Consider the following 21,902-nt stretch of genomic DNA (forward strand, 5'->3'; position numbering starts at 1 on the left):
GAAATACCTCATAACTTGAGTTTACATATTTTCCTAATTTTTTATATTTTTCTTATTTATGCACCTAGAGCATTCGTCTTCATAGATTAAGAGCTTCAGTTTTCAGCACTTAAATAAAACAAATTCCTTCATAATTCATGAGCATTCTTGACCAAAATAAAGTATACACAGGAAAGCATCTTCTCTTAGTTATGAGCACAAAACAAAAACAAGCTAAAGAAACAAAAATACTTACATACAACAGAAATATGTTCATTCTTGCAGATTCCCCATAAAAAATAAAATCATGTTCTTTTATGGTCTTGATGTTTCATTTTAGGTATGTAAACCCAAATTCAGGATCTAAATTGACATATTTGTCAATTTTTAACAACTTGGTACATTTAGTAGGTCATGGTTTTCTTTTTTCATTACATTTTAGAAGGCCACACAAAAACAAAAGTATGGTGGGCTCTGGAAACCCCGAGTGAGTTTGTACACAGCTAAGAACACAAGTCTTTGGGTGTGCATTGAAGGAAAGTGTGCACTCCCCAGGAAGTCTTACAAAACATTTCGCTGAAAAGACTTACCCATTTGAAACAGTCTCACTCCTGCACAGAGCCACAGTTCTCCTTCTGCCCTACTTGCTTCAGCTGGCTTTGGAGAGAGCTTTTCTTTTTAAAAAAAAAAAAGCTAGATTGGAAATAAGCTAAAAATTTAATTTTACACAGCAACTTTACTGCATCTTTAGCTAATGAAAGATTATTTTAAGAAAGTCACTTCATGAAATAGTACCCCATGTACCCTGGTAGTTTGGAAATAAAACCTTTTAAGCAAAGAACAAACAGTCCATCTCGCTCAGTGGCTTTCGTTCATCTATCTGCCTGAAGACAGGAAACCAGCCCAAGTGCTTACTGAGGTTTCCTCTAGCTCAGACTCATCTCTGATGCAACAAAAGTGAGTTTTCATTCCATATCTGAATTAACAACCTTAAAGAAGACTACCATAGTTAAAACTGGAAGACTAGAGATCTGTTCCATATATGATTAATGTGCACCTTTGGAGAGTAAATATTTTCCAAAATTTGTGCTGAGTATAATTAGAGAATTCCACCTCTAAGTGAGGGTATATTTGTATATATCTTGAATATATGTATATATAACTTAAATGTATGTATATATGTATATGTATACACACACACACACACACATATATAAATCTTTGTTATGTCTGTTTACCTGAACTAATTTGATATCAGACTCAAATGTTTTCTAGAACACTGTATATATGTACCATATTTTCTTTACCATTCAGCCATTGGTGGACACTTAGGTTGTTTCCATATGTTGGCTATTGTAAATAATGCTGCAGTGAACAACATAGGGATGCATATATCTCTTCAAATTGGTGTTTCATTTTCTTCAGATAAATACCCAGGAGTGAAATTGCTGGATGATATGATAGTTCTGTATTTAATTTTTTGAGAAACCTCCATATTGTTTTTCATAGTGGCTGCACCAATTTACATTCCCACCAACAGTGTATGAGGATTCCCTTTTCTCCATATCTTCACCAACACTTGTTATTTTTTTGTCTTTTTGATAATAACCAGTCTGAAAGGTGTGGGGTGATGTCTCATTGTGAATTGCTTTTATTCCCCTTATGATTAGTAATCTTTTCAGTATATCTTCTTTAGAGAAATGTCTGTTTAGATTCTCTGCCCATTTTTTAATCAGATTGTTTGGTCTTTTGCTATTGAGTTTTATAAATTCTTTATATTTTGGGGATTGGGGATTGACCCCTTATCAGATAGATGATTTGCAAATATTTTCACCCATTCAGCAGGTTGCCTTTTCATTTTGTTGATGGTTTCCTTTGCTGTACAGAAGCTTTCTGGTTTGATGTAGTCCTACTTGTCTATTTTTGCTTTTGTTGTCTTTGTTTTTGGTGTCAAATCCAAAAAGTCATTGCCAAGACCATTATCAATGAACTGAATGTTTATGTTTTCATTAAGAGTTTTATGGTTTCAGGTCTTACATTCAAGTCTTTAATCCATTTTAAGTTTATTTTTGTAGATGGTGTAAGAAAGTGGCCAAGTTTCATTCTTTGACTTGACACCATTTACTGGAGAGACTGTCTTTTTCCCATTATATATACTTGCCTCCTTTGTCTTATACTAATTGACCATAAGTGTAGGTTTATTCTTGGTCTTTCTACTCTGTTCCATTGATCTGTGTCTGCTTTTTTGCCAGCACCATACTGTTTTGATTACTATAGGTTTATAATACAGTTTGATATGAGTAAGTGTGATGCTTCCACCTCTGTTCTTTTATTTTCAATATTGCTTTGGCTATTCAGGGTCTTTGTGGTTCCACACAAATTTTAGAATTGTTTGTTCTAGTTCTGTGCAAATGCTATTGGAACTTTGATAGGGATTGCATTAAATCTGTAGATTGGGATAGTATGGACATTTTAATAGTATTAATTCTTCCAATCCATAAGCATGGAATATCCCTCCATTTATTTGTGTCTTTTTCAGTTTCTTTCATCAATGTCTTATAGTTTTCAGTGTGTAAGTCTTTCATTTCTTTGTTAAATTTATTCCTAGGTATTTCCTTTGGTGCAGTGGTAAATGGGAGGGTTTTCTTAATTTCTCTTTCTGACTGTTTGTTATATGTGTATAGAAATGCAACAAATTTCTGTATATTGATTTTTGTATACTGCAATTTTACTGAATTATTTTACTCTAAGAGCTTTTGGTGGAGTCTTTGGGTGGAATATATAGTATCATGTTGTCTTCAAATAGCAAGTTTTACTTTTTCCTTTCCAATTTGGATGCCTTTTATTTCTTTTCTTACTCCTAAAGGGTCTGGCCATTAGAGAAGCAGAGATTGCGGCTGCACTGATCACAAATCCATTTAGTTACAAAAGAACTGGCAGACTATTTCATAGTCAAATAAGGAACAAGAGGGACTTTTTTTTAAAGCACTGAGTCTCAAACTTCCTCTGCCAAGAACTGACTCCTTGAAACTTAAGGTTGAATTTAAGACCACTATGGAAGATGTTCCAAAGTTTCTATCTTACTCTTATTACACAAACACTTTCCTTTTTTTAAGTTCTCTGTTCATTCTCCTTCTCTTAGAGAAATAAACCTCAAGAACACTGATACCCTCCAAACAGCATTTCCATATACCCAAGTTTCTGGATCCAGTTGAGGCAAATATTTGGTTATGCTCTAATAACCTAATCACTAAGCTCTCTCCTAAGGACTCTTTGTCTTGGACAACTCCACCTTCAAGAATAGTTTAATATAATTTATGTATATATTCCAAATGGATTGCCTTCAGAAGGAGGAAATAAGTCATCTCTGATGTATCTCTTCTAGGGTTCTGTGGCACGTGATGGTACAGGACCGTGACTTCCATGTCCAGGCCCAGCCTCCTCTCTGCAGGTTGCGGAAGCCAATTTAAGTAATGCTTTCTGAGCTGGACTATTTATAAGGGGCCTCCCTAAACCTCTCAGCCTTTTCAAAATTCAAGTCCTTGGAAAATATGTTTCAGATTCCATGAAAGGGATATGTGATTAATGCCAGTTAGGTCTGCACAACAGACTTTTTACTCATTACTCAAAAATGTATATTTGATATACAGCTTCTATAGGGGGTGTTATAAACCTGCAGCTTTAGGGTCCATGTTACCAAGTGATATGTGAACCCAAAGCCCCAGATTAATATTTGGAGACTATGCTAATACGAACTTCAGATTTTAAGGTAAGGAAAATGTGGTTTCCTGACTTTTTATATAAATGTATAACTATTCTCGCCCCATGGTCTTGGTACACTCCCTCTATGCCTCACCTTCCCCCGTATACTGTCAGCATATAAGCATTGACAGGATGCTCAGCTGAAGCAACAGTGACTGTGGAATACAGCAAAACCAACAGGCCCTGCTGACCTGTTTAGGAAGGCCCCTTATAAATAGTCCAGCTCAGAAAGCATTACTTAAATTGGCTTCCGCAACCTGCAGAGAGGAGGCTGGGCCTGGACATGGAAGTCACGGTCCTGTACCATCACGTGCCACAGAACCCTAGAGGAGATACATCAGAGATGACTTATTTCCTCCTTCTGAAGGCAATCCATTTGGATATAACTGATTTATATCCTGATGGTAGCAGTTTGGTTGGAAATAAATGGATAAATTCAGGATAAATTGTCTTTTTTAGGTCAAATCTGCAGAGCACTAGATCTGTCTCACTTCCCACATCTGTTGAAATCAAACTCTTGAAAGAGTGCCTAAGGAAGGAAAAGAAAAACAAACATCAACTAATCAAGCACATTTACTGGAAAACAATATCTCAATATTGGTGAAGTTTTAGATTAGAATTTAGGATGATTCTGTGCTATTAAACCCCTTAGCACTCTCCCCCGTCCCTAAAATCATAACCATACTAGATTTTCATGACATCAAAAGCCAAAAGAGCACAAGTTGCTTTTTGTACAAATGTTGGGAAATGTCTCCTATTACTTGAAAGACTACAAAGGATTTAGAGTTCTGCATGTAAAATGATCATGGCCTCTTTTCTAGGCTTTTGGGGTATAACTTTCCTAAGTCAGTTGGCCCATCAGAGTAATTAAAGGGAAAGATTATTAGAATAGACTATACTATTTACTGAGTTTTGGTGAAGTTTTATCCTGTACATTTGAATGGCTGGAATAAACTACTCTATGGCAGATTTCACATACTCTTTAATTTCTGCCTCCACTACGGTCCTGCTTCTAGCCTTTTGAAGGTAGGTATCTATAATACCCTGATGCCATATGCTTCTTCAGCTTCTGATCACCTTACTCTTCCCTTTTGGCTCTGTAACATTCCCACATTTATTTTCTATGTCAAGACAAACGTCATGGTCCTCTGTTAAGAGAGCTTACTCAAGGCTAGCTTTCGTTAGTATTTCATGTCCATATTCTCCATTTTACTTGCACTCTGCCCTTTCATGTGGAAAACATAAGAGCTCAAAAGGCTTTTCTCGCCTTTTCTTCTAAAGCTCTTATGCCTGTACTGATATGGGTTTGGATGAAATCATACTCAAAATGCACACAAGATATTGTGAAATATATTGATATTTTATTAGTTTTATTCCAGGTAAACACATTTAACTGAATTGCAAATTACATTGTTATTGAAGTTGGAGAGAAAATCCTACCACATAGGAATTCTGAGGTTTGATACAATAGTTTGTCTTGATGGCCTCATGTATGCAGTCACTATAGTCAGTATTGCATTTGCCACACTTACAGCTTACAGCTACAGGGTAGGAGAAATAAGGAGGAACATGAGGTGGGCATCCTGGTATTTCTACAGTCTTGTACATGAAGTCTCTATATGTACAAACATCCTGGGACAGAGCGTATTTGGGAAGAAACAGCTTGCCATTGATATCCTGAGGAAAGAACAAAAAAAGGAGCTTAATGTGACAGGACCTTACAAACATATAGGTAATGGAAACATACAAATTAATTCATTTATATTCTTCATCACAAATAGCACTGGAGGATTCCTTAGCCCCATTCACCAACACCAACTCAACATATCCACACTAAATCACATCAAGACAAAAGAGACAGTACCCCCCTTTTATTCTTGATCATGAAAATAGGATAGAGTTTCAATAATTTTTGGAAATAAAATTATAAAATTATCTGTATCCACTGTGTTAAGCAGATCCACATAATATTGCAACCTATTCACTGTACCCCTAAGAAGCCAATAATCATTAAATTTGGGAAATGAAGTGATTTATCTAATTTCCTTTCTAGAAAGAAATGAACCAAGTCTAGGTTTCCCTAATTTACTACTAAAGGAAGTGAGATTAACAACATACCCGTGTCATACAATATCCAGCACAGATGGTGGTGTTGATGGTTAGGCAATAAGCACATTCTTTCCTTTCAACATGCATCGTATATTCAGTTGGAATACAAAAAGACATTGCTTGCCCACATGCAAGGCCAAAAAGCATGGACATCAGGTAGATAGCAGTCATGCTAAATCAAAGATAATATTAAAGAATCTGTTACATGTATCCTTTATGACATTAAGAAAAGACATTTGGAAAGAGCTAAAAAATATAATATAAACATACATACATACATATATGTGTGTATAACTATATATATTTATTGAATGCCTACTTTGTCCTTAGCCGTATATTAGATGTTTTTACATAGTACTCTTAAAAACTTTCTTTATGCACTTATATGTGGCCATGATCCACATACTTCCTAATGTAAGAGCTCACATAGTGAAGGTCCTGCTTACAAATGCAACTTATCTCCACTGGGCAGTAAAATGGCAAGCCTGAAATACCACAACAGAAAAGTGGCAGAGACACATATGTCAACCAAATTTTAAACAATTCATTAAATGGAAACAATCCAAACACCTTTCTCTATGATTATGAGAAATCAGTTAACAGGCCTCAGTAACAGTTTCCCCAAAACTAGCTTTCTAAAAACTTTGGTACAATAGCTTAAAAGGCCAACAAGATGGTCATAATCAGAAAAGGCAAACAAAGAAAATGAATAATCAAACTTCAGTACCATCTCAATGCAAATAAATCTTGAATATAATTCTACCCATTGCCTGTCAAGGAAAACAAGGTGGAACTAGAGAAAATACAGAAGAGGTCAACTAAATTTACCACTGGTGTTAGGGGGCTAACCTGGAAATCTAGAAACCCACCCTCTCAATCCTTTGAATATTCCTTTAAGGTTGAAAGATCTAGAATTAGACAAATAAAAAAAATTATTTTACTCAGATAATGTATGGAACTCATCTTAAAAAGACTAAGGAGACAAAAAAAATATAGGTTGACACAATGCAAGTAATACAATCAAGAACAGATCCATTGTAGCTTAGCCAGGAAAGTAAAATAAATTTTGGTTGCATGGAAGTCCACTGTGTCTCAGACAGAAGTAAAATATGTATTTCTATAGAGTCTGTATGATGGAGAGTTTGTTCAGTATCAATTGGACATTGTAATGAGCTAGACAATGTTATAATTATTTCAACTGAGAGGGTGATCAAATTTCAGACTTTTGAATAGAAGTTGATCACTTCAAAGATTAAGATTTTTTCACCTTAACAAATATTGTACAGTTAGATAGGTATATCTGGATTTTTTTCCTTTTCAAGTACCACTGTCGGAAAAGAAAACACACTACTAAAAGTAGTATTGTTATCTTTTAGCACAAACTTGTTTGCTTATTATATAACCATCAAAAATATATCAAGATCTCAATCTGTCAATTACATCCTAATAACATCTTTAAGCTACCTACACTAAAACCTCTATAAACTGAAATGTCTTAGACTCTGCCTCAGTTAACCAGATTTTTGTCCTCATCAACTTGCAAGAAAACTGAAAACCACATTCAACAAACTACCAGGGATTTATTTTAGATGTGAACTTCCAGAGATTCTTGGTCATTCCAACCAGTCTCCTATTCCTGGAATAATTGCAGATAAATTAGATAAACATATACTGAGCATTTGAATCAGGCACAAGATGCAAAATGGATAAGCTATGGTCACTTTTCTCAAAGGCTGACAGTCTAGTGGAGGAGATAAATATGAACAGTATTAAATAAAACATATTGTTCTAAGTTGTCTGAAAGAGTCCAAATTATGACTGTGAAACCCACAATTATCAATTATTTCTCCCATATAGCAAGGAACTGAAATAACCCACTAAGAATGGTTTTCTGATAAACTCTTACATAAAATGTTTCATGTTCAAGTATTCCTTGGAGGTTTTTTTGGTATTTCAATTAGGGAGCAAAAATGTAATTCCTCACTATTTGAGTCTTGTTTACTCAGGTGCTACACAAATACATGAGATCCCTCTATGATACAAAGTTGGTTCCATTATTTCAGAGCCACAGAATTAGAGGATCCTTTGTAGGGTCTTAAAAGTATCCACTTAATAAATGATAAAAAAAAATACTCACCTGTCATGATCATATGGTTCTTGCCTTTCTAGCTAGCCAGCTACTAAGCTTTTCCATAGGAAATAATTAACTTCACATATTTTAACTTTTAGCTCTGTGTTTCTACATGCAATATTTGTGTGGTGACCTAGTGGTGAGAACATAGGTCCTGGAGTTAAGGAACAGAATTTTATTTCAGTATCTCCCATGGATCTATGAGAAATTAATTAAAATATTTAATCTACCTGGGCCTTATTTTTCCATCTGTGAAACAGACAAGTATGACTGACCTTTTTATAAATTGTAAGATGAAACAGTTTTGGAACTTTTACCCATTGTTGTCATATTCATTTTGGACATTATGTTTTTTGAAGTTCCTCTTACAAAACTCTTAACAAAAGGAAAAAGGGAAAGTACTAAATTATCAGCATTAAAATCTGTATAACTGTGTGGATGTAAAGAAAGTTAAGAATTGTTTTTCTCCTTTATTGCCAATAGTAAACATCACACATAGAATCTTTCTGGGCCTCAATTTCCTCATCTATAAAAGTAAGGCTTAGAAACAGAAAATGATACAGAAGTTCTTTTCAGCATGAATAGACTGTGATTCTATGTGACAACTTAGTGTCAGAATCTAGAATTCTGCTTCCAGATTTCATTACAATTATGTGTAACTGAGTAATTTAATATCTTTCTGCCTTTTTCTATGTGCTGCCTTCTAAAATCATAAAAAGAATAAAACAATACATGTGGGGCACACTTGGAATGCTACAGAAGAAAGACTATGTAACTATATAACACTATCTAAATCAGTGTTAATAACTCCCAATGTGATCTGCCACAGTTTCTCCTTTATTCTCCTAGATTCTCATCTCTGAAACTTAGTTTCCTCTTTAAAATCATCATAAATGATTTACTGAGCACCTAAACACAGAGGGCATGGTTTCAGATCCTTAATAATGAGCACCTTTTTCAGTGACATAACCATCTGTGATCTGTGTCTATACTTTCAACAGTTTTTCTTATTCCAAGATACATTCTTTCCTTTGCCCCTTACTCTACCTTTTCTTTTTTTGCTTTCACTACCAGCATTAATAATGAACATATGTCTATCTGCTCTGCTAATTCCTTTGCCAACCTTTTCTCTCCAAATCCCTTACTGCACTATGAAAAGAATCAATTGCTTACCCTATGAACTATCCAGGAACTTCACAAAAACAATATATTTTTCTAAAGAGCAAAATATACTATAAGGCATGTGTGAGTTGGACCCTATCCAAGAGGGAGTAGATATTAAATAATTAAAATTATACAGAGTAATTACCCCTGCAGGTACTCAAAAATGAATTTACTGCAAGTTTTCCCAGAAGTATATTATCAGCAAAGATAACCATTAGTAACTGACAGGATTTAATACACAGATTACTCAACTGATAAAGGATTTTAATCAAAATGTAAATAGGAAGAGAAAGCCTTCATACCAATCAGCCTTCATTAGGGAATTGACCAGCTGTTCCTTTAAGTCAATGGAATTTTTTCTTATGTATGTAGCTCACTCACCTTTACTTACCACTGAACAATTTTGAAGCAATAATTAGAATTTTGAGAGCCAATTGAAGCAAACTATTACTCAGCATTTGCCATCTTTAAATAAAGGATAAAATGGTGAAAATTTTTGAAAAACAAAATAACATTTCATTTCACAAAGCTTTAGGTGTTGACACCTACCTTACTTTGCATTGGTGAGCTGATGGTGTAATGACCCAAACTAAAAGCTCTTGGTTCATTTTATATCCTTCAGGGTAATTCCTCTCTGATCTTCTTGTTTATATAATTGCATTTGAATTACTGCCTTCTTATCTAGAAAACATCTATTGAAAATTCATACTGAACCCCAAATAAAATGTGTTTAGACAAACAATTTCAAAACATCTTCCTCTGGAAACTCTGGTATTATTGCAGCATAAATTTTCCTCTCCCCTATTTCAAAACAAAAGTATCCTTTTAAATATATATCCATTATTAATATTTATTAATGTTAATAAAGGATATACATAGAAGGTGAAATGAAAATACCCCTTAACACCATCTAAATAAATGTTAGGAATGAAAATTTATTTGGGGCTTCAATATCCCAAATTCTACCTACATGCTCATTTAGAGACATAGAAAATTAATGCTCATCTACAAAGCAAAGACAACTTCTTTATGGAAATCCGGGGCAGTTGGCATATATGTTACTGATTAAAACTTTAAAATATTTAATTAGTTCAAAATATTTTATTCCTTTTTCTTTGGATTTAAAAAAATAATAAAATTTACATGTGTGAAACAGTAATTTAAGTAAAGAGCCAAATCTGGCAGGATGTCAGACTGACTGAGATCAAATCCTAGCTCTGCTATTTACCAGCTATATGACATTAGTATAATTGAGCTCTCTTTACTTCAGTTTCTTCACCTACTTAAAGGTAATATCAGTGCTTATGCAAAGCACTTAACACAGTGTCTAGCATATAATAAGTGCTCAATAAATGATAGCTAAGTTATAATAATTCAACATTTATTTAATATTTAGTCACAGTGCCCAGTTAATAGTAGGCAGTCATTTTATTTGTTGAATATAAATGACTGAGCGAGTGCATAAATAATTATTGAATTTTTGGAACCAACATATATTTTTCTCCATCTCAATAGCTATAACAGTTTTACCCCTTTCAATCCACTTGTCTCACTATAAGAAAGGTAATATGCCAAAAGTTCAATGAGAATTTTCCATTGCTCTCAGAAAAAATATCATTTACAAGTCCATCAGTCTATTTTTCTCTCTCTAGTTTCATCTCTTATCATCTCTCACCTTCCCCTGATCTTCCTCATTCTTTCTCCACTTTCTGTTTTTCAGCCAAACTGAACTGTGTTCCTCAAACTAGTCACATGCTTTCTCGCCTCCAAGTTCTATCTTATTCCGTTCCTTCTGTCTGGAACATCTACCTGATCTACTCCATGCCTCCTATCACCTAACTCCTATTCATCCTTCATAATAACTGAGAAAGCATTCCTTCTGCAAAGCCTTCTCTGATTCCCTAAGTTCTTCCTCATAGTAGTTTTAAGAGAATTAAAGAAAATATACAGAACATCTGGCATATGGTAGATGCTGAATAAATCATAAATATTATTATAGATTATTGCATATCCCATTAGTTTCATTTATCTTAGTCTTTATTGTTAATGAAAGTTAGTGAAAAAAGTGAGATCTGGTACAGAGAGCCTCCCTGGAGGGGGGACGGAGAGGTCAAGACAGAATCTGGGATATATACAAGGAATAGCCATACCTGGGGCCTTCACATCTTGGAAATTTGCCCTACTATGTAGTAAGAAAAGAATTCTGAAAACAGGAAAAATGGAAATGAGGATACCAAACAGTCTCAGATGAATATGGGCAAGATGTTAAGACAAGAGTACAGTAACTGTGGGAATGTTAGATATTTGTTCCAAATGGAAAGAGTGCCTCTGTTGATTCAGAAACTCAGTTTCCTAGCAGATTTATACACATATTCCTGGGAAATATATGTATACATAATAGGTAACTGATATACATCTTGCCTATTAATAGAACTATAAAATTTTTCACACATTTAGGTAATGATTTTCTTTTCAAAGGGGCTCTCATGTATATGATCTCATATTGTTAAAAGAATCCAGGCATTTGAACTTTCACTTCTAACCTGGATTTACTCTCCCACCTAAAATAACTATAAACCAAACAAAATATATGAAACAATTGTTTCATACACATTGGATATTAGGCAAAAAAGTAAAATGACCCCAGAAAGATAGGAAACAAACAATGGAACTTCAGCTTACTGGAAAAAGCTTTTGGCCAATGGTACAGGGAGAGTATCAAGGCAGAAGCCAAAAGTGTCCCCAGATTAAGGAGATAGTCCTGGGAATCCATGGAGCCCACGGCATCTGGAATTCACAGGGTAGAGTATTGGTGAGGAGAGAACTGCACAGAGAGAGAATTCTGGAAATTTGTAGAGGATCTGAGTATTCAGCTGAAAATAGATAACCTCATGCATGTGAGGAAACTAGATGAGGATGGGGAAATAAATAACCTGAAAGGATTGAAGAGAATAGTCCTGGCACTCACACAAGGATTGACATAGTGCTTGTCTCAAACAGCAACCATGGAAAGTCTCCTAATTCACTGAAAATCAAGTAGTATACTTCGAAGGGTTTTGCCTCAATTGTGAGGAAAAATGAGACCTAACAAAGGTTAAAATAAGACCCAAAAGGATTAACTGTTTGCAAATAATATAATTGAGTCAAAGAACAAAGCTGAAAAATATTTGTAGATATACAACAATATCTGATACCAACAAAGTATAATCTACAGTATGTGGCATTCAATAAAAAATTACTAGATATTTAAAGAAGCAGGAAAACACAATTCATAATGAAGAGAAATTAGTTTAATCAATTGAAACTGATTCAGAAATGATACAGATAATAAAATTAGTAGACAAAGGACATCAAAACATGACACACAGGGAACACAATAATTTTTCAGTAGCTGGCCCCACATAAATACCTGAAAAAGAACTCAAAATAATTATTTTCAAGAAGCTCAACAAGATTCTAGGAAACATAGACAACTCAATGAACTCAAGGAAACAATAAAAAAGCAAGAAGTTCAACAAAGGGATAGAAATCATAAAAGAGAATCAAACAAATTCAGGAGCTAAAGAATATGTAAATCATAGTGTGTAAGTTAAAAGACAGAAATGTTGAAAATAACCATAGTTACTGGATACACAATATAAAAAGATGTAAATTGGGACACCAAAAATGTAAAATGGGGGTGCAAGTAAATGTGTGGAACTTTTTATGCAAATGAAGTAAAGTTGTTATCAGCTTAAAATAGACTCTTATAAATATGAGGTGTTTTATATAAATCTCATGTAATCACAAAAAGAAACCTATAATAGATATGCAAGTGATAAATAGAAAAGAAAATATACCACAATTTAAAAATAATCAATTCACAAAGACAGAAAGAAAAAAACTACAAAAAATCAGAAAACAACAAAACTGTAATAGTAAGTCCTTATGTACCCAATAATTACTTTAAATGTAAATGATTTAAATTCTCCAGTTGAGTAACTGGAAAAAAAAAGACTCAATGATATGCTGCCTACAAGAGACTCACTTAAGCTCCAAGGACATTCATAAGCTAAACATGAAGTGATGGAAAAAGATATTCCACACAAATGGAAACCAAAAGAGAGCAGAAATAATTGTATGCTCATATCAAACAAAATATACTTTAAGTATAAAACTGTATTAAGAGACAAAGAAGGTCTTTATATAATGACAAATCAACTCATCAAGAGGATGTAACAATTACAAATATATATGCATCCAATATCAGGGAACTTAAGTACATTAAACAATAATTCACATTTCTGAAAGTAGAAATAAACAGCAATGCAATAATAATAGAGGACTTAAATATCCCCACTCTAAACAATAGATCATCCAGACCAAAATCAATACAGAAATAATGGACTTGAACTATACTTTGGATCAAACAGACCTCACAGACACACACAGCACTACATCCAATGGCAGCCGAATACACTTTCTTCTCAAGCACAAGGGAAACATTCTCCAGGATAAATATGTTAGGGCACAAAACAGTTAACTAATTTAAGAAAACAATATCAAGCCTCTTTTCTATACACAGTGGTATGAAACTAGAAATCAATAATAGGAGAAAAGCTGGAAAATTCACAAATATGTAGAAATTAAACAACACAATCCTGAACCACTAATGGGTCAAAGAAGAAATGAAAACTATCTTGAAACAAATAAAAATGGAAACACAACATACCAAAACTTATAGGATATGACAAAAGCAGATCTAAGAGGAAAGTTTATAGTGATAAATGCCTACATTAAGAAAAATATATCAAATAACCTACAACTGAACCTTCAGGAACTAGAAAAAGAATAAGCTAGGCCCAAAGTTAGTAGAGGAAAGAAAATAATAAAGAATAGAGCATAAATAAGTGAAATAGAAACTAGAAATACAAATCAATGAAACTAAGAATCTGTTTTCTGAAATCATAAACAAAATTGGCAAACCCTTAGCTACACCAAGGAAAAAAGAGAAATGACTCAAATAAAACTATAAATGAAAGAGGAGACATTATAACTGATAACAAATATACAAAGGATCATAAGAGACTACTTTGAACAATCATGTACCAACAAATTAGAAGAACTGGATAAATTCTAATTTATCTAGTACCAGAAGAAATGGATAAATTCCTAGAAACATATGATCTAACAATCAGTAATTTAAAATCTCCCAATACTAAATGCCCAGGATCTGATGGCTTCACTGTCAAATCATACCAAACATTTCAATTATACCAAATATTAAATGATACCAATCTACCTCAAACTCTTCCCAAATAATTGAAGAGGAAAGAACACTTCTACATTCATTTTTTGAAGCCAGGGTTACCCCCCAAAAAAAGCCAAAAAAAAAGGACATGACAAGACAAGAAATATTTCTGATGAATACAGATGCAAAAATTCTCAACAAATTACTAGCAAACAAAATTCAAGAGCAAATTAAAATAATCAACTGGAATTTATCCTTGGGAAGTAAGGATAGTTCAACATATGCAATCAATATGATACACCACATTTACAAAATGAAAGATAAAAATTACATGATCATCTCAATAGAAGCAAAAAAGGCATTCAACAATATTCAACATCTTTTCATGATACACACTCTCAACAAATTAGGTATAAGAGTAATGTACTTCAACAAGATAAAAGCCATATATGACAAGCCTACAGCTAACATCATCCTAAATGGTTAAAAAGTTAAAGTCTTTCCTCTAAGATCAGGAACAAGAAGACATGGGTGTCCCCTCTTGCCACTTCAATCAACATAGTACTGGAAGTCCTAGCCACTGAAATTCAGCAAATCAGTGAAGTCATCCAAATCAAAATTAAGTTAGAAATCAATAATAAAAAGTTATTAAGAATACCCTCAAATATTTACAAATACAAGATAACCCATGGGTTGAAAACAAATTCACATGGAAAATTAGAAAGTATTTTAAATTGAATGAAAATTAATATTCAACATATAAAAATTTGGGATACATAACTAAAGCAGTATCCAAAGGGAAATTTATACCATTACGTGCCTCAGAAGAGAATGCCTTAGAACAGAATAAAGGTCTCAAATCAATGACCTCAACTTCCACTTTTAGAAACTAGAAGAACAGCAAAGTAAACCCAAAATAAGCAAAGGAAAGGAAATAGTGGTAAAAAAAAAAAAAGGGTGGGGGGAAGGTAGGAAAAAATCAATGGAGCCAAAAGCTAATTCTCTGAGAAGATTAATAAGATCAATAAGCCTCCGACCATACTAATAAAGAACAAGATAAGGCACATATTACTAAGATTGGGAATGAGAGAAGTAACATCACTACAGATCCTACAGATATTAAAAAGTAAGGGGGAGGCGGAAGATGGCGGCGTGAGTACAGCAGCGGAAATCTCCTCCCAAAACCACATATATCTATGAAAATATAACAAAGACAACCCTTCCTAGAATAAAGACCAGAGGACACAGGACAATATCCAGACCACATCCGCACCTGAGAGAACCCAGCACCTCGCGAAGGGGGTAAGATACAAGCCCCGGCCCAGCGGGAGCCGAGCGCCCATCACCCCAACTCGCGGTGGGAGGAGAATAGGCAGAGCAGGAGGGAGATGGAGCACAGGACTGCCGAACACCCAGCCCCAGCCATCCGGGCTAGAGTGCAGGGCCCTGGATACTAGGAAAACAGGGCAGCAATAACACTGAGCGGGCACCGGAGGCCGGGGGCCGGAGGACATAAGAAAAGCGAGCAACCAAATTTTTTTTTTGTTTTGGCGAGTGCTTTTTGGAAGTCTTAAAGGGATAGGGCCCCCAATATTAGGGAAACAGGGCAGCAAGAACAGTGAGCGGACACCAGTGGCCTGGCGCCGGAGGACAAAAGAAAAGCGAGTGACCTTTTTTTTTTTTTTTTGCTGTTTTGTTTTGGCGAGTGCTTTTTGGAAGCCTTAAAGGGATAGGGACACCAATACCAGGGAAACAGGGCAGCAAGAACGGTGAGCAGATGCCTGAGGCTGTCGCCGGAGAATAAAGAAAAACGAGTGGCCACCTTTTTTTTTTTAATTAAAAAAAATTTTTTTTTTTTAATTTTTTAATTTTTATTTTTTGTGGTCGTTTTGTTTTGGCGGGTGCTTTTTGGAAGTCTTAAAGGGGCAGGGCGGGACACTTAATCCAGAGGTATGGAATCCGGGGATCTCTGGGCACCCTAACCCCTGGGCTGCAGGGAGCAGGGAGGCCCCTTACAGAGATAAATAGCCTCCAGGCTGCTCCACCCTCCAACGCCACTCCACCACTTTGGAGCAGAGGCCCGAACCAGGTCACGCCCACAGCAACAGTGGAGATAAACTCCATAGCAGTCGGGCAGGAAGCAGAAACTCTGTCAGCGCGCAGCTGCCCAGCACAAGCCACTAGAGGTCGCTGTTCTCCCAGGAGAGGAGGGCAACAAACCAACAAGAAGGGAAGTTCTTCCAGCCGTCATTCGTCCCAGCTCTGCAAACTATTCCTATCACCATGAAAAGGCAAAGCTACAGGCAGACAAAGATCACAGAGACAACACCAGAGAAGGAGACAGACCTAGTCAGTCTCCCTGAAAAAGAATTCAAAATAAGAATCATAAACATGCTGACAGAGATGCAGAGAAATACGCAAGAGAAATGGGATAAAGTCCGGAAGGAGAGCACAGATGCCAGAAAGGAGATTGCAGAAATGAAACAAACTCTGGAAGGGTTTATAAGCAGAATGGATAGGATGCAAGAGACCATTTATGGAATTGAAACCAGAGAACAGGAACGCATAGAAGCTGACATAGAGAGAGATAAAAGGATCTCCAGGAATGAAACAATGTTAAGAGAACTGTGTGACCAATCAAAAAGGAACAATATCTGTTTTATAGGGGTTCCAGAAGAAGAAGAGAGAGGAAAAGAGATAGAAAGTATCTTAGAAGAAATAATTGCTGAAAGCTTCCCCAAACTGGGGGAGGAAATAATCGAACAGACCACAGAAATACAGAGAACCCCCAACAGAAAGGATCCAAGGAGGACAACACCAAGACACATAATAATTAAAATGGCAAAGATCAAGGACAAAGAAAGAGTTTTAAAGGCAGCTAGAGAGAAAAAGGTCACCTGTAAAGGAAAACCCATCAAGCTAACATCAGACTTCTCGACAGAAACCCTACAGGCCAGAAGAGAAAGGCATGATATATTTAATACAATGAAACAGAAGGGCCTTGAACTAAGGATACTGTATCCAGCACGACTATCATTCAAATATGACAGTGGGATTAAACAATTCCCAGACAAACAAAAGCTGAGGGAATTTGCTTCCCACAAACCACCTCTACAGAACATCTTACAGGGACTGCTCTAGATGGGAGCACTCCTAGAAAGAGCACAGCACAAAACACCCAACATAAGAAGAATCGAGGAGGAGGAATAAGAAGGGAGAAGAAAAGAATCTCCAGACAATGTATATAACAGCTCAATAAGCGAGCTAAGTTAGGCAGTAAGATTCTAAAGAGGCTAACCTTGAACCTTTGGTAACCACGAATTTAAAACCTGCAATGGCAAAAAGTACATATCTTTCAATACTCACCCTAAATGTTAATGGGCTGAATGCACCAATCAAAAGACATAGAGTAATAGAATGGATAAAAAAGCAAGACCCATCTATCTGCTGCTTACAAGAAACTCACCTCAAACCCAAAGACATGTACAGACTAAAAGTCAAGGGATGGAAAAACATATTTCAAGCTAACAACAGCGAGAAGAAAGCAGGGGTTGCAGTACTAATATCAGACAAAATAGACTTCAAAACAAAGACAGTAACAAGAGATAAAGAAGGACACTACATAATGATAAAGGGCTCAGTCCAACAAGAGGATATAACCATACTAAATACATATGCACCCAACACAGGAGCACCAGCATATGTGAAACAAATACTAACAGAACTAAAGGGGGAAATAGACTGCAATGCATTCATTCTAGGAGACTTCAACACACCACTCACCTCAAAGGATAGATCCACCGGGCAGAAAATAAGTAAGGACACGGAAGCACTGAACAACACAGTAGAGTAGATGGACCTAATAGACATCTATAGAACTCTACATCCAAAAGCAAAAGAATATACATTCTTCTCAAGTGCACATGGAACATTCTCCAGAATAGACCACATACTAGGCCACAAAAAAAGCCTCAAAAAATTCCAAAAGATTGAAATCCTACCAACCAACTTTTCAGACCACAAAGGCATAAAACTAGAAATAAACTGTACAAAGAAAGCAAAGAGGCTCACAAACACATGGAGGCTTAACAACACGCTCCTAAATAATCAATGGATCAATGACCAAATCAAAATGAAGATCCAGCAATATATGGAAACAAATGACAACAACAACACTAAGCCCCAACTTCTGTGGGACGCAGCAAAAGCAGTCTTAAGAGGAAAGTATATAGCAATCCAAGCATATTTTAAAAAGGAAGAACAATCCCAAGTGAATGGTCTAATGTCACAATTATCGAAATTGGAAAAAGATGAATAAATGAGGCCTAAGGTTAGCAGAAGGAGGGACATAATAAAGATCAGAGAAGAAATAAATAAAATTGAGAAGAATAAAACAATAGCAAAAATCAATGAAACCAAGAGCTGGTTCTTTGAGAAAATAAATAAAATAGATAAACCTCTAGCCAGACTTATTAAGAAGAAAAGAGAGTCAACACAAATCAACAGTATCAGAAACGAGAAAGGAAAAATCACGACGGACCCCACAGAAATACAAAGAATTATTAGAGAATACTATGAAAACCTATATGCTAACAAGCTGGGAAACCTAGGAGAAATGGACAACTTCCTAGAAAAATACAACCTGCCACGATTGACCCAGAAAGAAACAGAAAATCTAAACAGACCAATTACCAGCAACGAAATTGAAGCGGTAATCAAAAAACTACCAAAGAACAAAACCCTCGGGCCAGATGGATTTACCTCGGAATTTTATCAGACATACAGGGAAGAAAAAATACCCATTCTCCTTAGAGTTTTCCAAAAAATAGAGGAGGAGGGAATACTCCCAAACTCATTCTATGAAGCTAACATCACCCTAATACCAAAACCAGGCAAAGACCCCACCAAAAAAGAAAACTACAGACCAATATCCCTGATGAACGTAGATGCAAAAATACTCAACAAAATATTAGCAAACCGAATTCAAAAATACATCAAAAGGATCATACACCATGACCAAGTGGGATTCATCCCAGGGATGCAAGGATGGTACAACATTCGAAAGTCCATCAACATCATCCACCACATCAACAAAAAGAAAGACAAAAACCACATGATCATCTCCATAGATGCTGAAAAAGCATTTGACAAAGTTCAACATCCATTCATGATAAAAACTCTCAGCAAAATGGGAATAGAGGGCAAGTACCTCAACATAATAAAGGCCATCTTTGATAAACCCACAGCCAACATTATATTGAACAGCGAGAAGCTGAAAGCATTTCCTCTGAGATCGGGAACTAGACAGGGATGACCAATCTCTCCACTGTTATTTAACATAGTACTGGAGGTCCTAGCCACGGCAATCAGACAAAACAAAGAAATAAAAGGAATCCAGATTGGTAAAGAAGAAGTTAAACTGTCACTATTTGCAGATGACATGATACTGTACATAAAAAACCCTAAAGACTCCACCCCAAAACTACTAGAACTGATATCGGAATACAGCAAAGTTGCAAGATACAAAATCAACACACAGAAATCTGTGGCTTTCCTATACACTAACAATGAACCAACAGAAAGAGAAATCAGGAAAACAACTCCATTCACAATTGCATCAAAAAAAATAAAATACCTAGGAATAAACCTAACCAAAGAAGTGAAAGACTTATACTCTGAAAACTACAAGTCACTCTTAAGAGAAATTAAAGGGGACACTAACAGATGGAAACTCATCCCATGCTCATGGCTAGGAAGAATTAATATCGTTAAAATGGCCATCCTGCCCAAAGCAATATACAGATTTGATGCAATCCCTATGAAACTACCAGCAACATTCTTCAATGAACTGGAACAAATAATTCAAAAATTCATATGGAACCACCAAAGACCCCGAATAGCCAAAGCAATCCTGAGAAAGAAGAATAAAGTAGGGGCGATCTCACTCCCCAACTTCAAGCTCTACTATAAAGCCATAGTAATCAAGACAATTTGGTACTGGCACAAGAACAGAGCCACAGACCAATGGAACAGACTAGAGAATCCAGACATTAACCCAGACATATATGGTCAATTAATATTTGACAAAGGAGCCATGGACATACAATGGCGAAATGACAGTCTCTTCAACAGATGGTGCTGGCAAAACTGGACAGCTACATGTAGGAGAATGAAACTGGACCATTGTCTAACCCCTATACAAAAGTAAACTCAAAATGGATCAAAGACCTGAATGTAAGTCATGAAATCATTAAACTCTTGGAAGAAAACAGAGGCAAAAACCTCTTAGACATAAACATGAGTGACCTCTTCTTGAACATATCTCCCCGGGCAAGGAAAACAACAGCAAAAATGAATAAGTGGGACTATATTAAGCTGAAAAGCTTCTGTACAGCAAAAGACACCATCAATAGAACAAAAAGGAACCCTACAGTATGGGAGAATATATTTGAAAATGACACATCCGATAAAGGCTTGACGTCCAGAATATATAAAGAGCTCACACGCCTCAACAAACAAAAAACAAATAACCCAATTAAAAAATGGGCAGAGGAACTGAACAGACAGTTCTCCAAAAAAGAAATACAGATGGCCAACAGACACATGAAAAGATGCTCCACATCACTAATTATCAGAGAAATGCAAATTAAAACTACAATGAGGTATCACCTCACACCAGTAAGGATGGCTGCCATCCAAAAGACAAACAACAACAAATGTTGGCGAGGCTGTGGAGAAAGGAGAACCCTCCTACACTGCTGGTGGGAATGTAAGTTAGTTCAACCATTGTGGAAAGCAGTATGGAGGTACATCAAAATGCTCAAAACAGACCTACCATTTGACCCAGGAATTGCACTCCTAGGAATTTACCCTAAGAATGCAGCAATCAAGTATGAGAAAGATCAGTGCACCCCTATGTTTATCGCAGCACTATTTACAATAGCCAAGAATTGGAAGCAACCTAAATGTCCATCGATAGATGAATGGATAAAGAAGATGTGGTACATATACACAATGGAATACTACTCAGCCATAAGAAAAGGGAAAATCCTACCATTTGCAGCAACATGGATGGAGCTGGAGGGTATTATGCTCAGTGAAACAGCCAAGCGGAGAAAGAGAAATACCAAATGATTTCACTTATCTGTGGAATATAAGAACAAAGGAAAAACTGAAGGAACAAAACAGCAGCAGAATCACAGAACTCAAGAATGGACTAACAGGTACCAAAGGGAAAGGGACTGGGGAGGATGGGTGGGTAGGGAGGGATAAGGGGGGGAGAAGTAGGGGGTTATTAAGATTAGCATGCATGGGGGGGTAGGAGAAAAGGGAGGGCTGTACAACACAGAGAAGGCAAGTAGTGATTCTACAGCATTTTGCTATGCTGATGGACAGTGACTGTAAAAGGGTTTTTTATAGGGGGGACCTGGTATAGGGGAGAGCCTAGTAAACATAATATTCGTCATGTTAAGTGTAGATTAATGATACCAATAAAAGAAAAAAAAAGGGCAGTTCCTGTGTGGTAAC

General features: G+C 35.9%; 1 protein-coding gene across 2 annotated transcripts in view; it reads right to left on the bottom strand.

The window, feature by feature from the left end:
- Positions 1–438: 438 nt before the first annotated feature.
- Positions 439–21,902, bottom strand: part of TSHB (thyroid stimulating hormone subunit beta) — a 42,176-nt gene continuing 20,712 nt past the window's right edge. The window contains exons 1-3 of one of the 2 annotated variants that reach the window (XM_057500506.1): positions 9,695–13,734; positions 5,860–6,022; positions 439–5,418 (exon numbers count right to left, since the gene is read on the bottom strand). In XM_057500506.1, the coding sequence (XP_057356489.1) occupies positions 5,155–5,418; positions 5,860–6,022; positions 9,695–9,753 (486 nt within the window). In that variant the 5' untranslated portion in view covers positions 9,754–13,734 and the 3' untranslated portion in view covers positions 439–5,154. Of the gene's footprint in view, positions 5,419–5,859; positions 6,023–9,694; positions 13,735–21,902 lie in introns of those variants that run through there. The other variant, XM_036923352.2, reaches the window with a different exon arrangement.

Source organism: Manis pentadactyla, chromosome 4, assembly GCF_030020395.1.
Source record: "Manis pentadactyla isolate mManPen7 chromosome 4, mManPen7.hap1, whole genome shotgun sequence".
NCBI lineage: Eukaryota > Metazoa > Chordata > Mammalia > Pholidota > Manidae > Manis > Manis pentadactyla.